A 19447-nucleotide genomic window follows, 5' to 3' on the forward strand; every position below is an offset into this window, starting at 1 on the left:
GAAGAATTTTCTCTCTATCACTTAAATGTGGGAAATGTTCCTGTGGTTTCAGGTATAAAATGTCATACTTCATAAGGAGTGTGCGTTTTAAATCTCAGCCAGATATTAAATGCCATGCCACACTCCACTTCTCTCTTTGTTAAAAAGTAAAACCCCAAATCATCTCTCCTGAAATAATGTTGTTCGATAATATTAAAGCTTTCAAAAGAAGCCGGTTCAAATAGCGTCAGCTCTCCATCGTTAGGAAACATTGGGGAAAGCATTGATTTTATTCTGTATTGACAATTGTTTGTTGGCGTTTGGATATTTAATTATCTAGGATGCTGTTCTTAAAGATGCCCACCGGCATAAATTTTGCAGTTGATGCAGATTGACAATTAACATGCACCAGGTGGTTTTTTTGGTGAGAAAGAAATAGAAAAAGGGATCAGACTTGGCAATTATCCAAGTAATTTGTTAGCAGAGGTTTTAAAAAACTGGTTGGCTTGAACATTTGGCTTCAGCTAGAAAATTTTTAATAAATTAACACAAACAGTGTGTCAAGCTTTAGTCACTTAGGAGGGCAAAGGTTGCTTCTATATTATTCTGCAAAACAAATATTGGAAATAAGTAGCATTTCTTTTGGTTGTGTAATGTGAAGATGTATTCAGTATCGCATGTGAAATGGCACTTCTGGACAGACCCATTTCAGTTCCTTTAAGATATACACATCCTCTAACCATTTATTCACTTCATAGGCTCACTAGTCAGCTATTTAAAATGTTGTATATGTTTCTCTCTTATGATTTTGATGGAAAAATGACAAAAAGATTGACTGTTAACACTGTCTATGTGTGCACGTTAATCACTGAAAACTTCAAAAATTCTCAGGTTTTTAAGCAAACGAGGAAAAAATGCTACACAACATAAGCTGCTATCTGCTCCTTTGGATTGGAGTGGGATTTTAGCTGACCTGAGTCCCCATGTCTTATGCCATGGTAAACAGGCAGGAGGTTTGGTGGGACCAGCCTGCCAGGGAGCCCTGGGCTGGTGAGAACTCAGAACAGCAAAGTACCACTTGCTTTCCATGGCAGGAGGGGGACGAAGATGCTGGTCTCTGATGTGGTCAGTTTATACCTGCGCTGTTGGATGGTCTTTCTGTTCACGGAAAAAAAATAGCTGTGCGGTGTTAGCATGAATTTATGGGGCAACAGTCTTGGCTTCAGCCATTCTAGTCAATGCATGAGATGGAGAGGCTGTTGGAAAGTCCTTTGCTCTCCAGCTGGGGAGCTGGTGTTTCTGAGGATGACCAGGGTAGAGAATACCATGAGTAAGGGGCAGGGGAGGCAGCTTGACCCTTCGAGGGTGAAATCTGGATCAGGAAGATCCTCTTCCAGACCCACTGTTTGATTGAAGCGAAGTGTTTGAGCTCCGGGACTTTATGTTTTTAAAGCCAGCAACTGAGAGTGACTTGAGTCTAAAGGAGAAGGCGATGTTAGCCATCTGCTTTAGCAGTTCATTGCCCAGAAGAGTTCATCTGTTATTCGTGCATGTAGGCTGGTGTTTCATTGTGTTTTGTTTTGTTTTCCCTCCCACTCTTCAGTAAAGCACCTGTTAAGTTAATCCTCTTTGATTCAACTCAAAAGCAAGGAAGTCAAACTCCTTGAGAGGCTGAGCAGCTCAGCTCTTATTTCCCCAGGTTTCTGTGCAGGGGCTCTAGCTGGTGTGTTTTGAAGGCTTCCAGAAGCAAAACTGTTAAAGCAGGGAAGGGACTACTTAATTTTACTGGACATAAGGATGACTTGAGTCATGAAATGTTAGTCTGGAAGGGGGAGATACCTTGGAGCTTCCCAAGTCGTTCTTGAGGATGGTGAGAAATGTCCTGGACCATTTTGGGGTATCTTCAATGAAAACTAATTTGATCTTAAAAAAAAAAAAAAAAAAAAAAAAGCCTCTTACTAAATTGGATGCATCCTGCTGCATTTGTGCTGAAAAGTTAAAAGAAAGCAGAACAAAATTTCTGCAGAAAGTAACCCCAAAATGCAGTTATTTTGTAGGGAGCCACAAGCCATCAGCAGCTGAAATTTGGTAGCAACCTTTGGTTCTGCAAATGTGCTTGATGCATTGTGTATTCACTTTTCTGACCCTGAAGGCTGGGCAGCCAGTGCTGCCTATGGAGGGAAAGAGGTTCCTCCAGAGGGTGTCTGGGGAGAGAACCCTCTATTCCTCCTCTAAGCTCCAGAAGAGCCTCTCTTACTCTGCTGGCCATCAGGATCCAACTTCAAGTGCTGAGGCTAAGATGGATGAGCAGTTCCCATGATCCCTCCCCCATAATTGCCTGTCTCTTTGTGTTTTGCCTCTAAGGACATTATATCCAGTATGTGGGGACTTAGTTTCCATCTGGAGTATCACAGGCTGAGGTGGGTTCAACTGATGTGGTTGCATGAATGAAGCAAAACCAACAGCTTATACCTGGCTAATTCATGAGTTACAGCAAGAGCTCAAGGGTTAATGGTGTCCCACCTAGAGCTGAAGGAACAATACAAGCCAAGCGCCAGACCGTCAGTCCCTTCCACGTTGCACATGCGTCACTTCTGCGTGGAAGTGAGTGTGAAACTTATTTTATTTTTTTTTCCTCCTCCCGGTTCAACTTCTCGCGCTATAAATAAACGGCACAGTGTGAGAGAAAAATGAATAACAAGGGGCTGTAGTTTTTTAGGTGCCTGTGGCAGGATGTTTTCTTGATTATCCTGTTTCTTGTAAACACGGTGATGGCTTTTGTAGCCCAGATGTAGAGGCAGCCCGGGTTCATTGTTCGAACACCTGCTGTCCTTTCAAATGGACCCAATGCAGCCCATTGATAAAATTCAGACTCAGAAACCTGCAGCACCAGGCTGAGCTCCTGTAGATAGCTCAAAAAAAAAAAAAAAAATCCTTGAGGATCTGACATCCGCCCTGTTTTTTTTTTTTTTCCCTCCATTATATTTGATTGGGAGGGGAAGGGAAGCTCAAGATTATTTTTTTCCCCTGCTCTGTTCTCACAATAGCAATAAAAACAATACTCTCTGGCTTCGAGGTGGTAAATAGTGAGAAATAACAACAATAGCTCACTTTGCAAGGATGCAGCCAAATTTATGAATGAAACTGGTGGCTGCAATTTAGTTTCCAGGCCTGTCTCTGCTTTTGGTGTGATGAGATGAAATAAAAAAGCCAGAGAAAAAACAGCTTGTAACTATTGTGGGGTTGTTGCTGGGACTGAGCGCAGGGAAAGATTTCATCTGAGCTGGAGAAGGGTAGCATGTTTTTTTTTTCTGCTTCCTGCATCATTATCAAAACACAAAACAGGTGAATTTGCTCAGTTAAACAGAGGCTTTGCAGCATTTTCTTTATCTGACACTAGCATATGGCAGTGTAACACCTTGAGACAGCTCTTCCCAGGTTGGCCACGTGGGGTAAATGAAGTCAGGTAGACCCTTGCTGGGACAGGACTGCTTTACAAGGTGCACAATAATACCGCCATCCCTTTGGAAGACAGGGATAAAAGTTAGCCCAAAGGCACCAAGCACGCTTGTTTCTGCAGGTACAGGCCAGTTATGCACCTTCTACGCACCTGAATGTTTCTTTGGTTGGGACTTGAGGGCTAAAACCTGCTTTTTGGGGAGGTCCTTCTAGGGAGCGGAGACCCTCCCGGGCTCTGAGGCAAGAAGTCAGAGAGATGAGGTGGTCAGTCAGGGCAACGTGTTGTTTAGCGGCCTCTTTGCAGATAGGAGGCTTGTTTTCCACAGTGGTGTTCAGAGCAGGGGAGATTTTTTTTGTGTTGAGGTCTCTTGCATACTTCCCCGCTCCTCATGCGTCCCCCACCTGTGCCTTTGGCTGTGTGAGCAGAGGAGTCGTGCTGTGATTTATTTACTGCTGCTTTGAGCAGGGGATTGGACCAGATGGCCTCCAAAGGTCCCTTCCAACCTTGATCCACTGTATATTTATATTGCCGAGAGAGTCAGATGCCAACACTGAGTCCTTTACAAAGACAGTTAATGGGTCAAAGGCTTGACCATCTCTGGAAATGAGATTTGGGACTGTAAAGGAAGCAGTCCAGCCCCAAAATAATAATTTTGCCTGAGACAGGTGAAATCGGGTGGCCAGACCTGCATGTGCTGTGGCTTCATCCTGCTTGAACAGATGTGGCCAGCCCCAGATGTTGTGCAGAGCGGAGGGCAGGGTTTGAAGGACTCCTTGCTCAGAGCATCCCACATGTCCCCCTGCACTCCCTGGGATGTTAGGGGTGCCCTCGGAGAGAGGACACTGCTCCACCTGTGGGATGAAGCTGTGGAGGGACCCATAAGCTGTTGGGGAGGGGGCCCATCCTCCTGCTCTCAGTCCTCGGCCCCCAGCCTGCGAGTGGGGTCCCAGGGAGGGAAGCACCTAAGGATAAACATTCGTGCAAACCGCCCTTTGCATCTGCCTTTAATTAAGCCACACACAAAAAAAAGTGCAGAGCAGCGTGTTGGCGTGTGTCGACGTCCATGTGCGAGAGGAGCACACGCTGTCCCTGAACCGTGGAGCAAGCGGCCCGTAGCCTGCGTGTCGTTAGCTGGCTGTGGGAGGGCAGTACCCCATAGGCACTGCGGGCAGGACAGCAGGCACGAGCTGACCTTTGCTGGAGCACGGGATGCATGGGGACCCTCCTGGGCTGGAGGTGGGACACGATAACCTCTCAAAAGCCAGCACCCGGGAGGAATTTGTCTCTTAAATCCAATTATATCTGCAGACTGAACTCTCTTGTACTCCCTCCAGGACGTGGCTCTGTCATTGTGAAGTCCTGCATGTGAAGCCTTTCCTTTTTACCCGGTGCTTCGGTTGGTTTGAACTTTCTTTTTAATGGCTGTGTTGAAGAGCCAAGATAGCAAGGAGTTGGAACAGGCTTAATGTCCTCAGCTTTCTTATGCATGTGCTTTCTGAGAAAATGCCTGTTTGCTGATATCATCTCGTATGGCACGATGTCAGAGCTTTGTTACGTTTACTAAGAAAGCTGCACTAACCATGTGAAACGCTTACATGAATTTTTCTAGCTTGCATAGGGAGGTGTCCTTGATGACCTTTCATGGTAATTACAGCAGTTAGGAGATGTTTGCCCCAGGCAAACCTCTCTCTAGGTCTTCAGCCTTGTGCATGTAGTTGTTTTGGATTTCCCCTTCCATGTTATTCTGCAAAACAGCGTTGTGGCCACTAAGGTCTTAATTTTCCCGTAAAATCTATCAATTGCTGTTGGGAGGCAGTGAAAGCTGCTGGGTGTTTTCACGAAGAAACCAAATATGGTTTTAAGGAAGAATTTATATTTCCTATTTGTGTTTTGCTTTTAGACCCTGCCTTCCAGAAACCCTTTTTGCCCAAGAAAAACAGAGACAATGAGACCAGTATTTCTTTTACAACAGGTAAAAGATGAAAGATCAACATCCGTGAGCGGCAAGTTTCCTTTCAAGTGATTCTGAGTAAAACCAAAGCCTTTTTGAAGTGGTTTGCTGCAATCGCAGTTTGCCTTGCTTCCTGCTCATGCTTTCGGCAGTTCATTTCTTGGGCACGCCTCCCAGCATGTTGTGTGTGGTTGCAGGCAGTGGGGAAGTTAGAAGGCCAGCAAGAGGCAAGGGGGCTTTAAAACCTTATTTATTTCTTTTCTATTTAGAGTGCTGCTAACAAGACATTGTATTTATTCTTTCCTACCATCAAGGTGCAATATCTCCCCCAGCATCAGCACTGATGAGGCAGGGAGGGGTATGAAAGAAATAGGAATAGGAGATTTCATGCTGAGTGTCTCTAATTAGGTGTCCAGACTGTGGGCAGCATAAAAACCAACGAATCAACCAAAAAAAAACCCCAAACCCCACCTTGTTTAGTCTGCAGTTGGTAGCTGGTGGTCGTTCTTAGTGTGAGCCCTGGGTGCCAAGCTGAGAAGTGGGGTGTCCTCTTTCTCAAGCTGGAGTGTTGGAGTATAGTTCTATGGCAGCTGCGAGATCGATAGAGCCAAAGCAGAGGGAAACCTGTACTGGAGAGCTTGTCTCAGTGTCAGAGAGTGAGATGAGAAGGCAGAGCTGCTCCTTCTCCACGCCCACGCTTGCAGGGACATTCGTCTTGACGGCCAGGTCCTTCCTGCAGCTGCCATCTGCTATTTCTGGACTGTTTGCTGCCTTGCAGTTGTGCTGGTGGAGCCGTCTGTGGGATCTTGGGATGCGCTGGGTGAGGATGATGGAAGATTAAGATGGCTTTGGAGCCACAGCCTGGGGCACTGCCAAATGATTGGGATGTAGTGAGTGATGAAGGCTGAAGACATCACTGCCCTACCGGCTGTCTGGCCACATCCACGAGAGTGGGAAGCACCTGTTGAGCTGCTCCTGGCCTAATTAATAAATAAAGATGCGTTCTCAGAGCAGGACTCTCCAGTTCAGTGAAAAGCTTTGATTTGCAGCAAGGCTGTGGCTTTGTATCACCGTAGTCATGCCAGCTCCTCCAGCGGTGCAAACAAAGTCATTGCCTTTGGTGCCCACTGTACTCCATCCATTTATACCAGCGGAGGAGCTGAACGCCTGAATTTTGCTTGGCGGCTGTTTCAGAGCAAGATACCATTCTCTTTGCTTGATCAGCCTGTGCGTTAACATATCTGTTAATTACATTAATGTAATCTGATGCTGGGCTCTTGGAAAGACCTCCTTCTGCTGTTGAAGGTGGTGATGGAGACCCTCACTGGAGCGAGCGATGAAGCAGCATATGTGGGATCAGAGGGCAGGTGGGATCTGGGCGCATCTGAGCCATGCAAAACACACTGGATGGTGAAGATCTGTCAGCTCTCTGATGTCCTTGCGTGCGTGCGGAGTCATGTCAGTGTTGATGGTCTCATACTGGCCTCACATCGCCTTGCGTGACTGCAGCCGGGAAATGTACCTTCTGGCAAGGCTCCTTGTCCAGGTCTTCACTCTCCTACAGTAGAGTACTGTGGTCCTAGGCACATGTAGTGTGTGGACAAGTTGTGGACCAGCTTGTTCCTGCACTGGAGGGGAGGAGGTCCCATAACAAGAGGAGAAAGGGCCACAAGACATGGCAAATGCCTGAATTTTGGGTGCTGCATCACAGGGAAGGGAGACCAGGCTGAGGCGGTTGTGTCTCCCTCTTGATGTGTGAAATGCAGCAGATTTGTATCAGTAGCATGGATTTCTGGCTCTTGAGCTATGGCTTGGTTAGATGTGGTTCCCTCACTGAAATCGCCTGTCTCATTAACAAGGTCCCAGGTTTAATTAAAGGCTTAGTTTAGTTTTGGACCGTTTAAAATGCACTGATAAAGAGCAGCCTTAATGCTAGTTTTCCCACTGGCTTGTGGTGTTGTACGCTATTTCCAGGCAGGTGGTACCTCTGGGATCTGGTGTTGGTGCGATGTGCTCTCCTGTCCCAGCACGAAAGGACTGCTCGTGTCCTAAAGGGCTCACGCATTAAGCAAACAAGCTTTGGCTCCGAATCCAGAGGTTAGTGAAGAGCATATGGTCCCTAAGAGGTGCAGCTTGTATTGCTAAATATCCTTGGAAAACTGGATAGCAGCTTTTCTCTTTTACTAGCACCTGGCCAGAGGAGGAACAGGATTTAAGCATGTACTTAAATTTCAGCATGTGCTTAAGTGCTGTCCTGAATGCAGACCTTCTCGAGCTTTTGCTGAAGTGCTTTTCTGAGCTGGGGCCAGCAGGCTATGGAAGTCCTCTCTTCGCGTTTCTGCCTCACTGTGTATATGCTCATTGCGGCTTGCTGGCTATTTACCTCAAGGAGAAAATCACTTTATTTAGTTGCAGCTAGCTAAGTAACTGAGAGCAAGGCAAGTTACGAGAGTCGCATGAGCTGAGAGCGAGACATCTGACCTTGTCTCTTGTCTGTCTTGTTTCTATGATCCTAATTCTGTTCTAAATTAATTCTTTTGTTTAGCTGCTGTTTTTTTTTTTTTCCCCCCTCCTTTTTGTTTTCGCGTGAATGCTTGTCTCTATATTTAGGTCTGCTGGGGCAGGATGTTATGAATAATTGTTGATTGATATTATTAAACACTAACACGCTTGGCTGTGTTGCACTAATGATGGGACTTTGGGGATATGCAAATCAATTAATTGCAGTAATTGCTGTAATAGCTGTTTCGGAGGATGCTGTTGAAGAGCCCTTGGGAGAGCAGACAAAAAGGGAGGCATTTGGAAGTGCGAAGGGGTGCTTGAGAGTCACTGGAGATGGCTCATTCAAACTTCTGATTTGTAAAGTTGGGTTTGTTTCGCTCTCTAAAACCCACTCTTACCAAATCCTCTCTTGCTTCGTTTCAGAGTTACCCCAGTGTGGCCACTCCTGGACTTTCTCAGGGCTCTTTCTGCTGAGGTGGAGCTGAAGAAGCTCAGAGGTGAGACAGAGCCTTTTCCAGGTAACCTCTTGGCTTAGAAATATGGGAGATGTCCTTGGAAAACACTTGAGGAAAAGAAACGTTTTCAATATTAGACCTCTGCGTCACCTCGCACTGAACCGTTTTGGTTTGCCAGCTGATTCTAATTCATGACAAGGCTTTTTCCCCTTCTGTAGCAGCATCACGGGGCCTCACAGTGGGCACAGAAGGGACGTGAGATGCCTCAGGAACTGTTCTGGAGAGGCTGTGAAGGGAATGGGATTCGGGTATTGCGAGGATGGGGAGGAAAAAGTCTCTTCTGGCTTCTTCCCCACCCTATATGTGCTCTCCCTGCCTTTGTGTATTATTGTATATTCTTTTGTCTGGGTTTCTGTATGCAATGTGCTTTAGTCTCCATGCTCTGGGGCAAGTGTTCAATGTGGTGCACAGATGGTGCTCCCAGAAATCCTGTTATTTGCTAATGGGATTTTGTGCAAAGCGTTTCCACTGTTCTTTTCAACAGTCTGCGTGTTTGTGTAAATATGCCCAGACCCTCATCTTGCTGAAACACCCTGTCCTGTGCAGCTGAGAACACGTCTTTATTTTTTATTTATCTGTTTTTTAATCCCTGAGAAGGACGTTGGACCAGCTTCTGTGGGAGGCAGTGGTTGCAGGATCTGGGCAGCACCGAGGTCTGTACCTGCACGGTGAAGGAGGGTCGGTCCCTGCTGGCTCTGCCAGATGTCACAGCCCTGCCAGGTGGCCTGGCCATATATGTTGGAGCATTCCACTCTCATGCCCTTGTTACCTTGCTGGTGGTCCTGTCCTTACATTTTTCACTGATGCCTGGCTGAGATATGCTTATCTATTCAGCAGCTTCCCCCCTGGTCCTGCAACATTTCTGTAATTCAGTGTTCGGCTATTATGCAGCTATTCCCCTCTGTGCCCTCCATTCTTCAAGTAGTGCTCAAAATCATTATATAAATAGCAAAAGCCTAGAATATGTTGCTTTTATCACCAGAGGCCTTTCAGAATAGGTTAGACGTGTGCCTGATGGGGACAATACAGCGCTGACTCTTCCGTGGGGCACAGGGCTGGACTAGCTGACCTCCTGAGGTCTTTTCCAACCCTTATTTTTCCGTTGCTGCATGACATTCACTGTTGGTGTTGAAATCAGTAAGTGGAGCTTTGTTTTGCGTCATGCTCGCTGGAGGGAGGTCAGGGCTCAGCAGCCGTCGTGACTAACAGACAGTTACGGGGTGTGTGTCAGGAAGTTCCCTGTCTGTCTGTGTACTCGTATGCTCCTCATCCTGCAAAATGCTCTTCCCCTAAATGCTTCTCAGGCTTTTCTGCGATGGGAAGGTGAGTCACATGAGGGCAGAGGTTCTTCTTTAGCTGGCCAAGGACTCCAGGTGGTTCCTCTGGAGCTGAAAAATCTCATCGCAACCCTGGTTCAGAAAGTACAGGCAGCTCAAGGCAGGAAACCTGTCAGGGACTGTTCCCGTTATGGTACGGTGCCATTGAGCTGGCTGATTCGGGATCAGGGGCTGGCGATGGCTTGCTGACCAGGAAAAGGAGAACCAGCTGTGGGATACTGCTACATGCAGATATAGGATTGACACTTACAGCCCCATTGTGCGTCTCTGAACACCTAGGACTGTATTGTCTAAAGTGGGATCCCGGTCACAGGAAGCCCTTGTCTCCAGCTGTGTGCCTGTGCCAGGGTCCAGCTCTGGGCTGGGGAGGTGCGTGACGAAAATAAGACTTGCGGTCACCTCTGCAGCACCTGGATCGGTCTCCATGTTTTGTGTGAACATCATCGCACCTATTAAGCGTCTGTTCAGCGTGGTGTCTGTCCATCTGTAGTGGTTTTGTGACAACTTTGTCCAAAATTTAGGAACCACAGGGGATTCTGAAACACAGCCCTCTGTGTCTCATACCCCTCTTCCAGAAGCAGAGTTTGGGAAGTAATGTTTTTTAGGTCTGCAAAAGACAGCAAAGAACCTGCAGAGACACTGATCTTCATCCATGTCCCACTGTGGGCTCATGTCCCCTGTGGGGTGGGATCTCTACAGGAAAAGAGCTCTTCGAAGGTGTTGGCTTTCTGCACCATTGCGAAATACCTCCCCGGGTTGTATTTTTGTAGCCTCTCAATTTTGCTGATTTCTGTCGCCCTTCTGATAAGGGTGATTAGATCTGATTTGTTTGAATTATAGCCTGACGGCTTTCAGCTCTCACAGACACAACACTGGCTGCACTGGGTTTACACCAGCTTGCATATGAGGGGAAGTGGGGAGGGGAGAGCCTTTCTCCTCCTCCGATAATAGTTAGCAGATGTGATATCGTTACCAGGTCAAGGATCTGAAAGCATCAAGCAGCAGGAAAAAAGCTGTGCTCGGATGGCACTTTAAAGCTATAAAGGGGAGGATGTGGCAGAGGCTGAATCATCCTGTGCTCAGCAGCAGGTCTGAGCGCTGCTCTGCAAGGTTTCACAAGCTGTGGTATATTTAAGTAGTCTTGGTTTGGTGGTTTGGCCCCAGGGGCTATTTCTTTAGGTCTGTACTAAACCATTACTGATTTCTTCATAAAAATCAAGTCTGCCCATGGCTCGTTTATGTCTTGGGAGCTGTGTGCAGTCAGTTTGTTAGTGTGTCTTGTTTTTTCTGGAGGTGTGATGCCCTATTCGCTTCCCTTTTTAGAGGCTCCGGGGTCACTAGGAAGACTTTCCCCCTCTAACCAGTTTTTGTCCGAGGTTGGTGACTTGCTATGAGCCAGACCATGATGCACACAATATTAAAACCTGGCTCTTCTGTGTTATTGGGAGGGTTTTTTTCCTAAAGCCCTTGCAGTAGCTTTCCAGGGTAGTTCAAAAAATCTGGGGCAGGTCAGACTGTATATTATTACTGTGCCCTTGCGCCTTTGCCTGTTGATCTAGTGGCTGAAAATCTGAAATAAGACATGATTCAGCTCTGGGTTTGGTGCCATTTCAGGCTCTGGGAGGAGGCTGAGTTTTGCCTGTAGGTGCATCTTTTCTTCAGGGCTTGGCCAGGTGCATCCCTGGGTCTTGCCCTCCTCATCCCCGCCCCCATCTCCTCTGCCAGGTGACGTAAATTGTAGTAGCAGATCCTTGTAGGATTGCTATTTAGAAAACAAGCTCTGCTTTAACTTTGGTTAGCGTCTCAGTGAAAGCAATATGCTTTAAAAGCTGTGTTGCAGTCACGTGCTCTATACAGCCCTTGGAAAAAGAGCTTCCCAGGTTCTGGCTGAATGTGGTAGTCAAAGGGTAAAAGTTGTCGCTCTGGCATGAGGCCGGAGAGCTGCAGGAGCTTTAAGGAGAGAAATGAGTGTGCCTACAGCATGCCAACAAAGAACAAAATACCTAAAAGTACAGGAAAAAGTCTTGAGGAGCTGCTGTGGGTAAGAGAGGACTGAGCTTTACTTGAAGGTGGGCGAGTTGCATCTTTGAGGGCTTCCATGAGGAGGAGGTGTGGGAGTGGGCTGGAAGGGTGGATGTGGCAGCAAAGCAGCATGGCAGCTTCATCTTCACATGGAGGCGTGTGTTGGGGAGGAACAGCTCAACCTAGGCTATCTTTTCATTAGTGCAACGGCTGTCTGTTACATGCTCTAGTGGTGGCTTCACGGCAAAAAACATGTCCCTTTTTCATTCCTCTGCTTTTTTTTTCCCCCCTGCTCCCCTCACCTCCAGCAAGGTGTCCTCCAAGTTAACTTTAGGATAAGAGAAACAAAGTCTGTATGTTTAACTTAATGGCTGTTTTCAGTACATGCTCTGTGAATGCAAAGCAGGGGTTGTAAGTGTAGCCAAGAAAATACCACAGGGACACAAGCGTGTGTATGTGTGTCGGGAGAGGCTATGAATAGCATATAGATATGCATTATATTACATTGTAGTTTGCTTTTCTCTTATGCTGATGGCACATTTTCTGACAGCATAGATGGCAAGTGCTTCTATGTGGTATTTGCCAATATTGAGAGCACTTGTGAACTCATGCCACTGCTATTTGCCATCCAATGGACATGGAAAGAAAACTGCAGTGCTTCCAGTGCGCTTGCTCTCTCCCACCTCCCCCCTACATCTTCTTCCCCAGCTGATTTGACCAGGTCACTCCCCATCTTTGATTCTTTCCTCTTATTTAAAGACCTCCCGTGGCTGCATTGTCTGGAAAAGCTCTGGTAGAGGCTTCAGAGCCGTACTTCCCCCTCGCTAGAGAACACGCTCTCATTAACAGCCCTCGAGGAGGGTGAATATCGCTGCTACCTTCAAAGGAGAGACGGAGGCACAGAGCAAACTCCTGGCCCTCAGTCGGATGGAGCTCTGCTGAAGACATCAGCAAGATCAAAACGTCAGCTGGTGAGAACAGAAGTGATGCAGGTATTCCTCTATGATGCAGGAGCTGCGGTGGCTTTGTGGTTCCTGGAGACACGGCGTGAACTGGCTTTAACTAGCTTTGGTACCGATAGAAGTGCAGCAGCCACTTGGGTGAACGGCCCAACTACTTGCCTAGCCTCTCGGGAGGGTTTCAGTGCACGTGCTGAACTCTGCTGCCGCTGTCAGCAGCGATTGCTAGTTATCTTAAAGTTAGCCTAGGCCTGCCTGCACCATCTGCAGCTGCACCATCTGCAGAAGAGATGTACCCTCAGTTGCTGTCAAGTGAAACTGTGCCGAAGCTTGGGAGTCAAAACCCTCTTCCCAGCTGCTATCTGAACACCTTTGCCAGGCGCTCAGTCTCCTTCCTCAAAGTTGCACCTCGATGGATGAGCTCCAGATGGTTGAGTGGGAACCTTGCCAACTATGGAGGGCTATCAGCAGTGTTATGGATGGCTGTAGGCTTCCTGCTGGGAAGTATGTAAAGATCTGTTGGCTTCTTATTTTAGTCCCCTAAAAGAGCACTCTCATAACTACTTTTGGCTTTCCTTTTGGCCTAATGAGTTCTTTTCCCTTTTCCAAAAAGTCTGAGGCGAGTCAGTCCTAACCTATCTACAGCATCTATTTGTCTGATTTTCCCCCTTCTCTGGAAGCGTATCAGATGAGTGCGGTGGGGTGGAGGTAGGTTGGACTTCGGCCATCCTTTGGCTCCTACCATGAGTGCATAGACTTTTATCTTTTCAATGTGACCATTAAGGAGGGGGAGGGGAAGGAAATTAAACTACAAACAACTGCATTAAAATAATAATCAAAGCCTCATGAAAGCACACAAAAACGCAGTAAACTCTCTGTTCTTTGAAACTTGAATCTTATCTCCCCCTGTCAAGGTTAATTGTTGCTGGGTTCAAACCATGGATGAGCTTTCATTAGGACTGGAGAGCTGAGCCATAGCTGGGCCAGGTTCATCTGCTGGGTGGTTTGTGGCAGGGTTGAATTTGGTCCAGTGTGTTAAGGAAGGAGTTTCATCTGTAGCTGCGCATTTCATTATATTTGTGGATTTAAATCTGACCTCTAATGTTTCTTGAGTGTCTTCTCCCAGGGTTTTAATCTGTGGAGCTATTTTAAAGGTGGTCACTTTATTTCTTTCCATATTATGTTGAAGACTACAGTGTGGTCAGATCTGGAGAGCTTAGGAACAACTGATAGAAGGTCCCCTGACATAAGAGACCCTTCTAGTTTATGTGGTGGGGAGCAAATAGTCTGGGAAGCAGGTCCTCCTCATTTCTCAGTTAATTAACCTACCAAGAGCCAAAGGCTGATTTTTTTTTTTTTTTTTTTTGGACCGCTGCAGAGTTGCTGTTGCAGCCCAAGCTGTGTGTTCAGAATCCCAGCTCTTCTAGTTGTGGTTTTCTCTCCTGCAGCTCATGTTCTTCTGAAGGGGTGCTTGGAGGAGATGGACCATTAAGAGCATTAACAATGAGAAAATACTAAACTACATCACAGTATTAAAAATACATTAATGAAATGGGCATAATGAGTGTTGGAAATAGTTTTATACCCCCTTGAGCTAGGAAATATAAATATACGTATACTAAATGACAGTTCCCCCCTGCCCCCCACAGAGTCATATTTTCAACTGGCTAGGTTAATTTGGGAGATAGTATTTCACATGCAAATAAATTGGGATTATGGTTCTGCTTGGGTAAATCACAGAAACTGTTCAATGCATCAATTTACTCGACCTTAAAAGGGGGTTATCGGTGTTCTCTTCACCTCTGCGCTGTATCCTGAGATCCTCAAGCACAAAAGGGGGCTGAGGAGATATTAGAAGAAAAGAAAATGAACTTATTTTCTCACTCTCAGCCATTTTTATGAGGTGGGTAAGAGAGTTGCTTGTATCAGTGCTGGAATCTTTCCTGGTGTTCGTGTTAGAACTGGCAATGGGGAAAACAAGCTTGTTTTGGAAACAGTGAGTTTTGGGTTTTTTTTCAGGAATTTTTATAACTTTTGTCAGAACTTTCCAATTTTTTAATACGAAACAAAATTCATTAATTCCTATCCAAACTCCTTTCCCAGAATTGCATAGTCATTTTGTAAAGCATCTTTGAAAGCATTGATTTTACAGGACCGAGCCTTCAGTGGTTTCCAGGTTCTCCTGGTGCAAAGCAGTGGAGTCATGAACGTAGCTGCCGGCTGCCGATGCATCGAAGGAGCCTGTGCCCAACAAAATAGCCCAAAGTACTGTAGGACTGGGCATGACGGATTCTTCCTTTGCTACAGAGGTGCAATTTTGACACGAGGGACCTTCAAACACAGCTAATGGGATGGGATGTGGCCGGCCGTGACTTGGCATGGTTGCTTAGCGTTACTTCTCCATCTTTTCCCACAGCCCACTTCTTTCCCGTGGCCTGTTTTCATTTTCTTGGTAATTCAAGCATATCTAATGTGAGCATGAGGAATTTTTCTATGGTGCAGATAGGTCACGGAGATCTGCCTGAGACTGTATTTTACAGGTGACATCCATAAATACAGGTGGGGGAGTAGGATAACAGAAAGGTCAGCAGGATGGGACCTGTGAGAAATGCTGTTGTAGATGGTGGGAAAGCCTCTGAAGGTGAAACATATAAGAATAACTTGCAGCAGTGAGTGAAATGAGGTTAAAACACTTGCAAATAGGTGCAGATGGATGCAATCCATGGGGATTTGTATTACTTTCTGCTGTCAGAGAAACGTGAGCACCCACTCCCTGTCTGCAGGCACCAGCCGCTGGCACCACGTGCCATCACGCGCTGTCCTTGGCCAGCGCAGGAGTGCTGGTGATAAGCAGGTGTCCCTCGCCGGCGCGTGGAAAGAAGAGTCAGCTTGCCTTGCAAATGCGTTCCCCAAAGACAGCTTCAGTTGTTGCATTTGTGGGGCTTAGTCCATTCACTCTTGCTGTGAATTACAGAAACCAGACCTCTCATTTTTGTATGGACTATATCCACTAGCAACCAGCTGGCGCTGGTATTTGATATCAGCTGGGAGCCTGGTCAGGAAGCTTTGATTTTCTTTCTTTTTTTGTTTCAAATTTCCACCATCTTCTCAGCCTTGCTCCCCACACCCTGCCTGGTTCATCCACTTACACGTGCCCCAGCAGTATGCCGTGGGTAGGTGTGAGCTTGCCTGTCACAGGCACCTATGCAGTGCCAAGCTATAGGAACTTCCCTGATGTGTCTCGCTTTGGGCAGTCTGAACTCAGCATCATTTCCACGAAGCTGGAGAAAAAGGCTGCGTAGCTCTGGAACAGTCTTTTTTTTTTTTTTTTTTTTTTTTTTTTTTTCAGTTTAATGCATTTCCATGCCTGAAAACGGGTAGATATACAATTTATTAGAAACAATGCTTAGAAAGCTGAGGGTTGTAACTTTTAAATGTCTTGTGTGTTTATTTTTATGAAAAAAAAAAAATCCCATGTTTCCTCCATTAATGCATAATATTTACTTTAGGTACAGCAGAAATCTGATGTTGAGTTTCAAATTAAGTAAATCTCCATTTATGTAAGTCCTAAGTGCCTCTGTTTCCAGATCTCTTCACGGTACATTTAGGCTCTCTGCCTGTGTTGGAGACTTAAAGCTCAGCAGCTTGAGTTCGGATCTAGCAGGAAGGGAACTAAACATTGGACTTACTTTCAGGCTGTATTAAAGGCTGGTGCCATGGAGGGGTGCAAAAAGCCTTTCATGTGGCCGGAGGAGGAACCTCCAGAGACAGCCTTGGTGGAGGAAAGTCTAGGAGCAAGGTGAAGACGGGAATCTAGCCTGTTAGAGGCACAGGATAAGGTTTCACTTCTGGGGGCTGGTTCCTTTGCTAAAGCAAACAAAGCCTTGGTTTTCACTTTGCTCATTTGGTTTTTCTTTTTCTGGACATGTATTGCTTTATCAAGTGATGCAGGAAGGTTCCAAAAACTTAGTTCGCAACAGGACGCTTGAGCAATTTCTTTTCGTTCTAAAGGATTTCTGTGTGTTGATTCCAATAAGCTGAGCATGGGCCACCGGACCCTCTTAAAGATTTAGTGTTTTGAGGACTTAGTCACCCACAACGTCTTCCTGCAATACGTCATGCATGGTGGCCATCACTTTGCCCAACACCAGTGGCATGAGAAGGCTGTTTCATGTGTATGTTTGCTGGATCAGGACCAGAGAACGCGGTGTTTTGCAGGATGGGATATGAGACCACTGCTCTCCCTGGCATCCAGTTTATTAGCAGTCTCTGAGTAATGAATGTAAAGGAAAGGTGGCACCTATCTCTGGTGCCAGCACCGTTGTGCTTTCTAAGCTTTGTGTCCAGCTCAGTGTGACTGTGTGCCTTGCAACAAGGATCATTAGCAGGTAATTGTCCCCTTCGGAAATCAGGTGAAGCCTTTGGACTTGCCTTTGATTTGTCCAGTGTCAAATGAGTACTGTAAGGCTCTCAGCCCTGTCCAGAGAGGATTAGTTCCCAAGGATCTCAAGATGAGATAGGTTAATAGCAACTGTGAAAATCTGTCCTTTCTTCTTTTCCTGCACTTAATGCTCTGTTAAGGTGGCTGAACCATTCTTAGAAGAGAGGAAAACAATTTGTCTCTACTGGCACAAGCAGATTTTCTGGCTCTGTCATACCCTTTTCCAGTATTCTAGTGCTGGTTTTATTGTTCTGAATCAATATTAACTAGAACTGGTAATAATAAAACTAAATAATCAGCCAAAAGTCAGCCCAAGAAAAAAAAAAAACAACCAACTAATAGCTCCAGAAGTTGTTGACATCTTCCCACCCCCTCCAGTGTTGAAAATGTCAAAAAAACTTATGTACTGTGGGCTTTAGAAAAATGCGTTAGTGGATGAGCACTGCTGCTGTTAGACTGTGCAGAGACTAGCATCCAGATGCCGCGGGTGATGGTCGTGAGGAGCTCTGCCCTCTGCTCTCATGTGTGGAAGCCTCCCTGCAGCCATCTTCCCATCCTAGAATAATGAGGCACATTCCTGCCTTAACAAATCACATTAAATACCACACCTTCTCCCCATCTTCTCTGCCAGGCAAAACTCACCCTGAAGTGATAGGCGCTAGCATAAGCAAAGCTAATTCACTAACTTATCTCTAGTGTACCGTATAATTGATTTCATCAAATAAAATCTGTGTAATAAAGCTCCGGAAGTTAAGGGAAAGCTACAACTTAATTGTAGTTCAGCCAAGAATCAATTTCTCATTTTCTTTCTTGTTTTCTGACAATTTCTGCTTGTTGGTGAGGGCCAGAAAGGATGCAGATTTTGCCAATGTTGGTATCCTCTGCATCACTGGCATTTCATATCCATACTAAAAAAGAAAGGAAAATTTTGCAGGTATTTTTTGGATCAGCCATAGTAGGGAAACGTCTGAGTCAAAACAGTTGTCCAGCAATGAAAAGCTTTACCCCTGTATAAAGCTAAATATGGTTTTTATCTGTAAATTTTTGTTCTAGTTCTTTCTGTAGTTTCCCCTGAACACAGGGTTAGGGAAGAAATGGATTGAGACTAGCCTTTTTTATGGTGCCTCCATTTCAGAGATGCAATAAAAATTTAAAGCATAATAAGATGTTAAAACGTCAGCCCTATTTTGCTGAGTGAAGATGTTTAAGAAATGTTTTGGATAAAACCTCTGCAGTGAAACCCTGCAGTCATTCAAGCTGATAGATATTTAGCTTTTATTTTGTTTTCAGTTCAAAATGAATGCCATATCCAGGAAGAAAAAGGAGGGATTGGACCATATTTTCTGGGATGCCTGGGTAGTTGGAGGAGTGATGGATGCTCTAGATGAACGGCTGTTGCATAGGCAGTCCAGCCCATCCAAAATGCAACCTGTAGTTTTTTGTCTAGATGGAACTGCTTGCCTTCCAGGTGCTTTTTTAGAAATGGCTTGGATCTTTCCAGTGAGAATGTCAGCTGCAACTTTTGAAAGCTTTATGAGGCTGATTCTTTTAGAAAACCTCCATTCTACTCCATCTCTCAATTTGTTGCTGCTTTTCATAACCAGAGTGAGTGCAAGATATGTTTTGGCCAAGTCATAAGCCTTAGACTTTTTAGGGGAAGATGCTAAGGGGAGTGGTGAAGTGAGAACTGGCGTCTCCTCTCCCTAATCTTGTCAGCCTTAGGATTTCAACATGGGCTGAGTAAGAGGTGGCTGCTGAGATGGAGGAAGCATCATCTCGATTCAGACAACACCTCTCGCTGCAGCACTAGTTCCTATCCAGATAGGCTGAACATGCCAGATGCAGCAGCCTGGGTTCAGTAGCATTTTTTAAAGCAGTCATACCATTGCAGGTTTTTTGATTTGGGGATGCCCCATGTTTGTTCTGCAAGCTGAGATTGCACAGATTAGGGACCATCAGGAATGGAATGAGCAGGAAAAATGAGAGCGCTATCCAGAGCCCTAAATTCCTCTCATCCACCATCCACCTTGTTCTCCAGTGACCTCCAGCCCACATGCTGCAGAGCTGGGCTTCACCAGAGATACTTCTGCTTACTCGCTTTGCTTACACAGCTGGTTTTTAAGTACGCTCTTGAAAAACATACATTCAGTACAAATATTATCCCTATACATCCTCCCCCTGTTATTTCTTGCGTGCAGGATCAGCAATTTGCAGTGTGTACCTCGAATCCCATAAGACACTAGAGCTACCCTGAGAAACATCGCCTTAAAAAAAATCCTTC

At 45.8% G+C, this 19447-nt stretch overlaps 2 protein-coding genes across 15 annotated transcripts in view; one reads left to right on the forward strand and one right to left on the reverse strand.

Moving 5' to 3' along the window:
• Positions 1-10188, reverse strand: part of DRC11 (dynein regulatory complex subunit 11) — a gene marked incomplete at both ends in the record, with an annotated part of 125301 nt that extends 115113 nt beyond the window's left edge. The window contains one exon of the mRNA XM_082311434.1: positions 9995-10188. Within this exon, the coding sequence (XP_082167560.1) occupies positions 9995-10188 (194 nt within the window). The remainder of the gene's footprint in view (positions 1-9994) is intronic.
• The window catches only part of ACKR3 (atypical chemokine receptor 3), a 48406-nt gene that overhangs the window by 4602 nt on the left and 24357 nt on the right, over positions 1-19447 (forward strand). For 6 of the 14 annotated variants that reach the window (XM_082312857.1, XM_082312848.1, XM_082312849.1 and 3 more), the window contains exons 2-3: positions 5340-5411; positions 8316-8389. The gene's annotated coding sequence lies outside the window, so the exon portion shown is untranslated. Of the gene's footprint in view, positions 1-2343; positions 2584-4773; positions 4836-5339; positions 5412-7364; positions 7488-8315; positions 8390-19447 lie in introns of all 14 variants that reach the window. The other 8 variants (XM_082312850.1, XM_082312855.1, XM_082312847.1 and 5 more) reach the window with 6 other exon arrangements.

The sequence above is a fragment of the Platalea leucorodia genome (assembly GCF_965183815.1).
Source record: "Platalea leucorodia genome assembly, chromosome: 5".
Lineage (NCBI taxonomy): Eukaryota > Metazoa > Chordata > Aves > Pelecaniformes > Threskiornithidae > Platalea > Platalea leucorodia.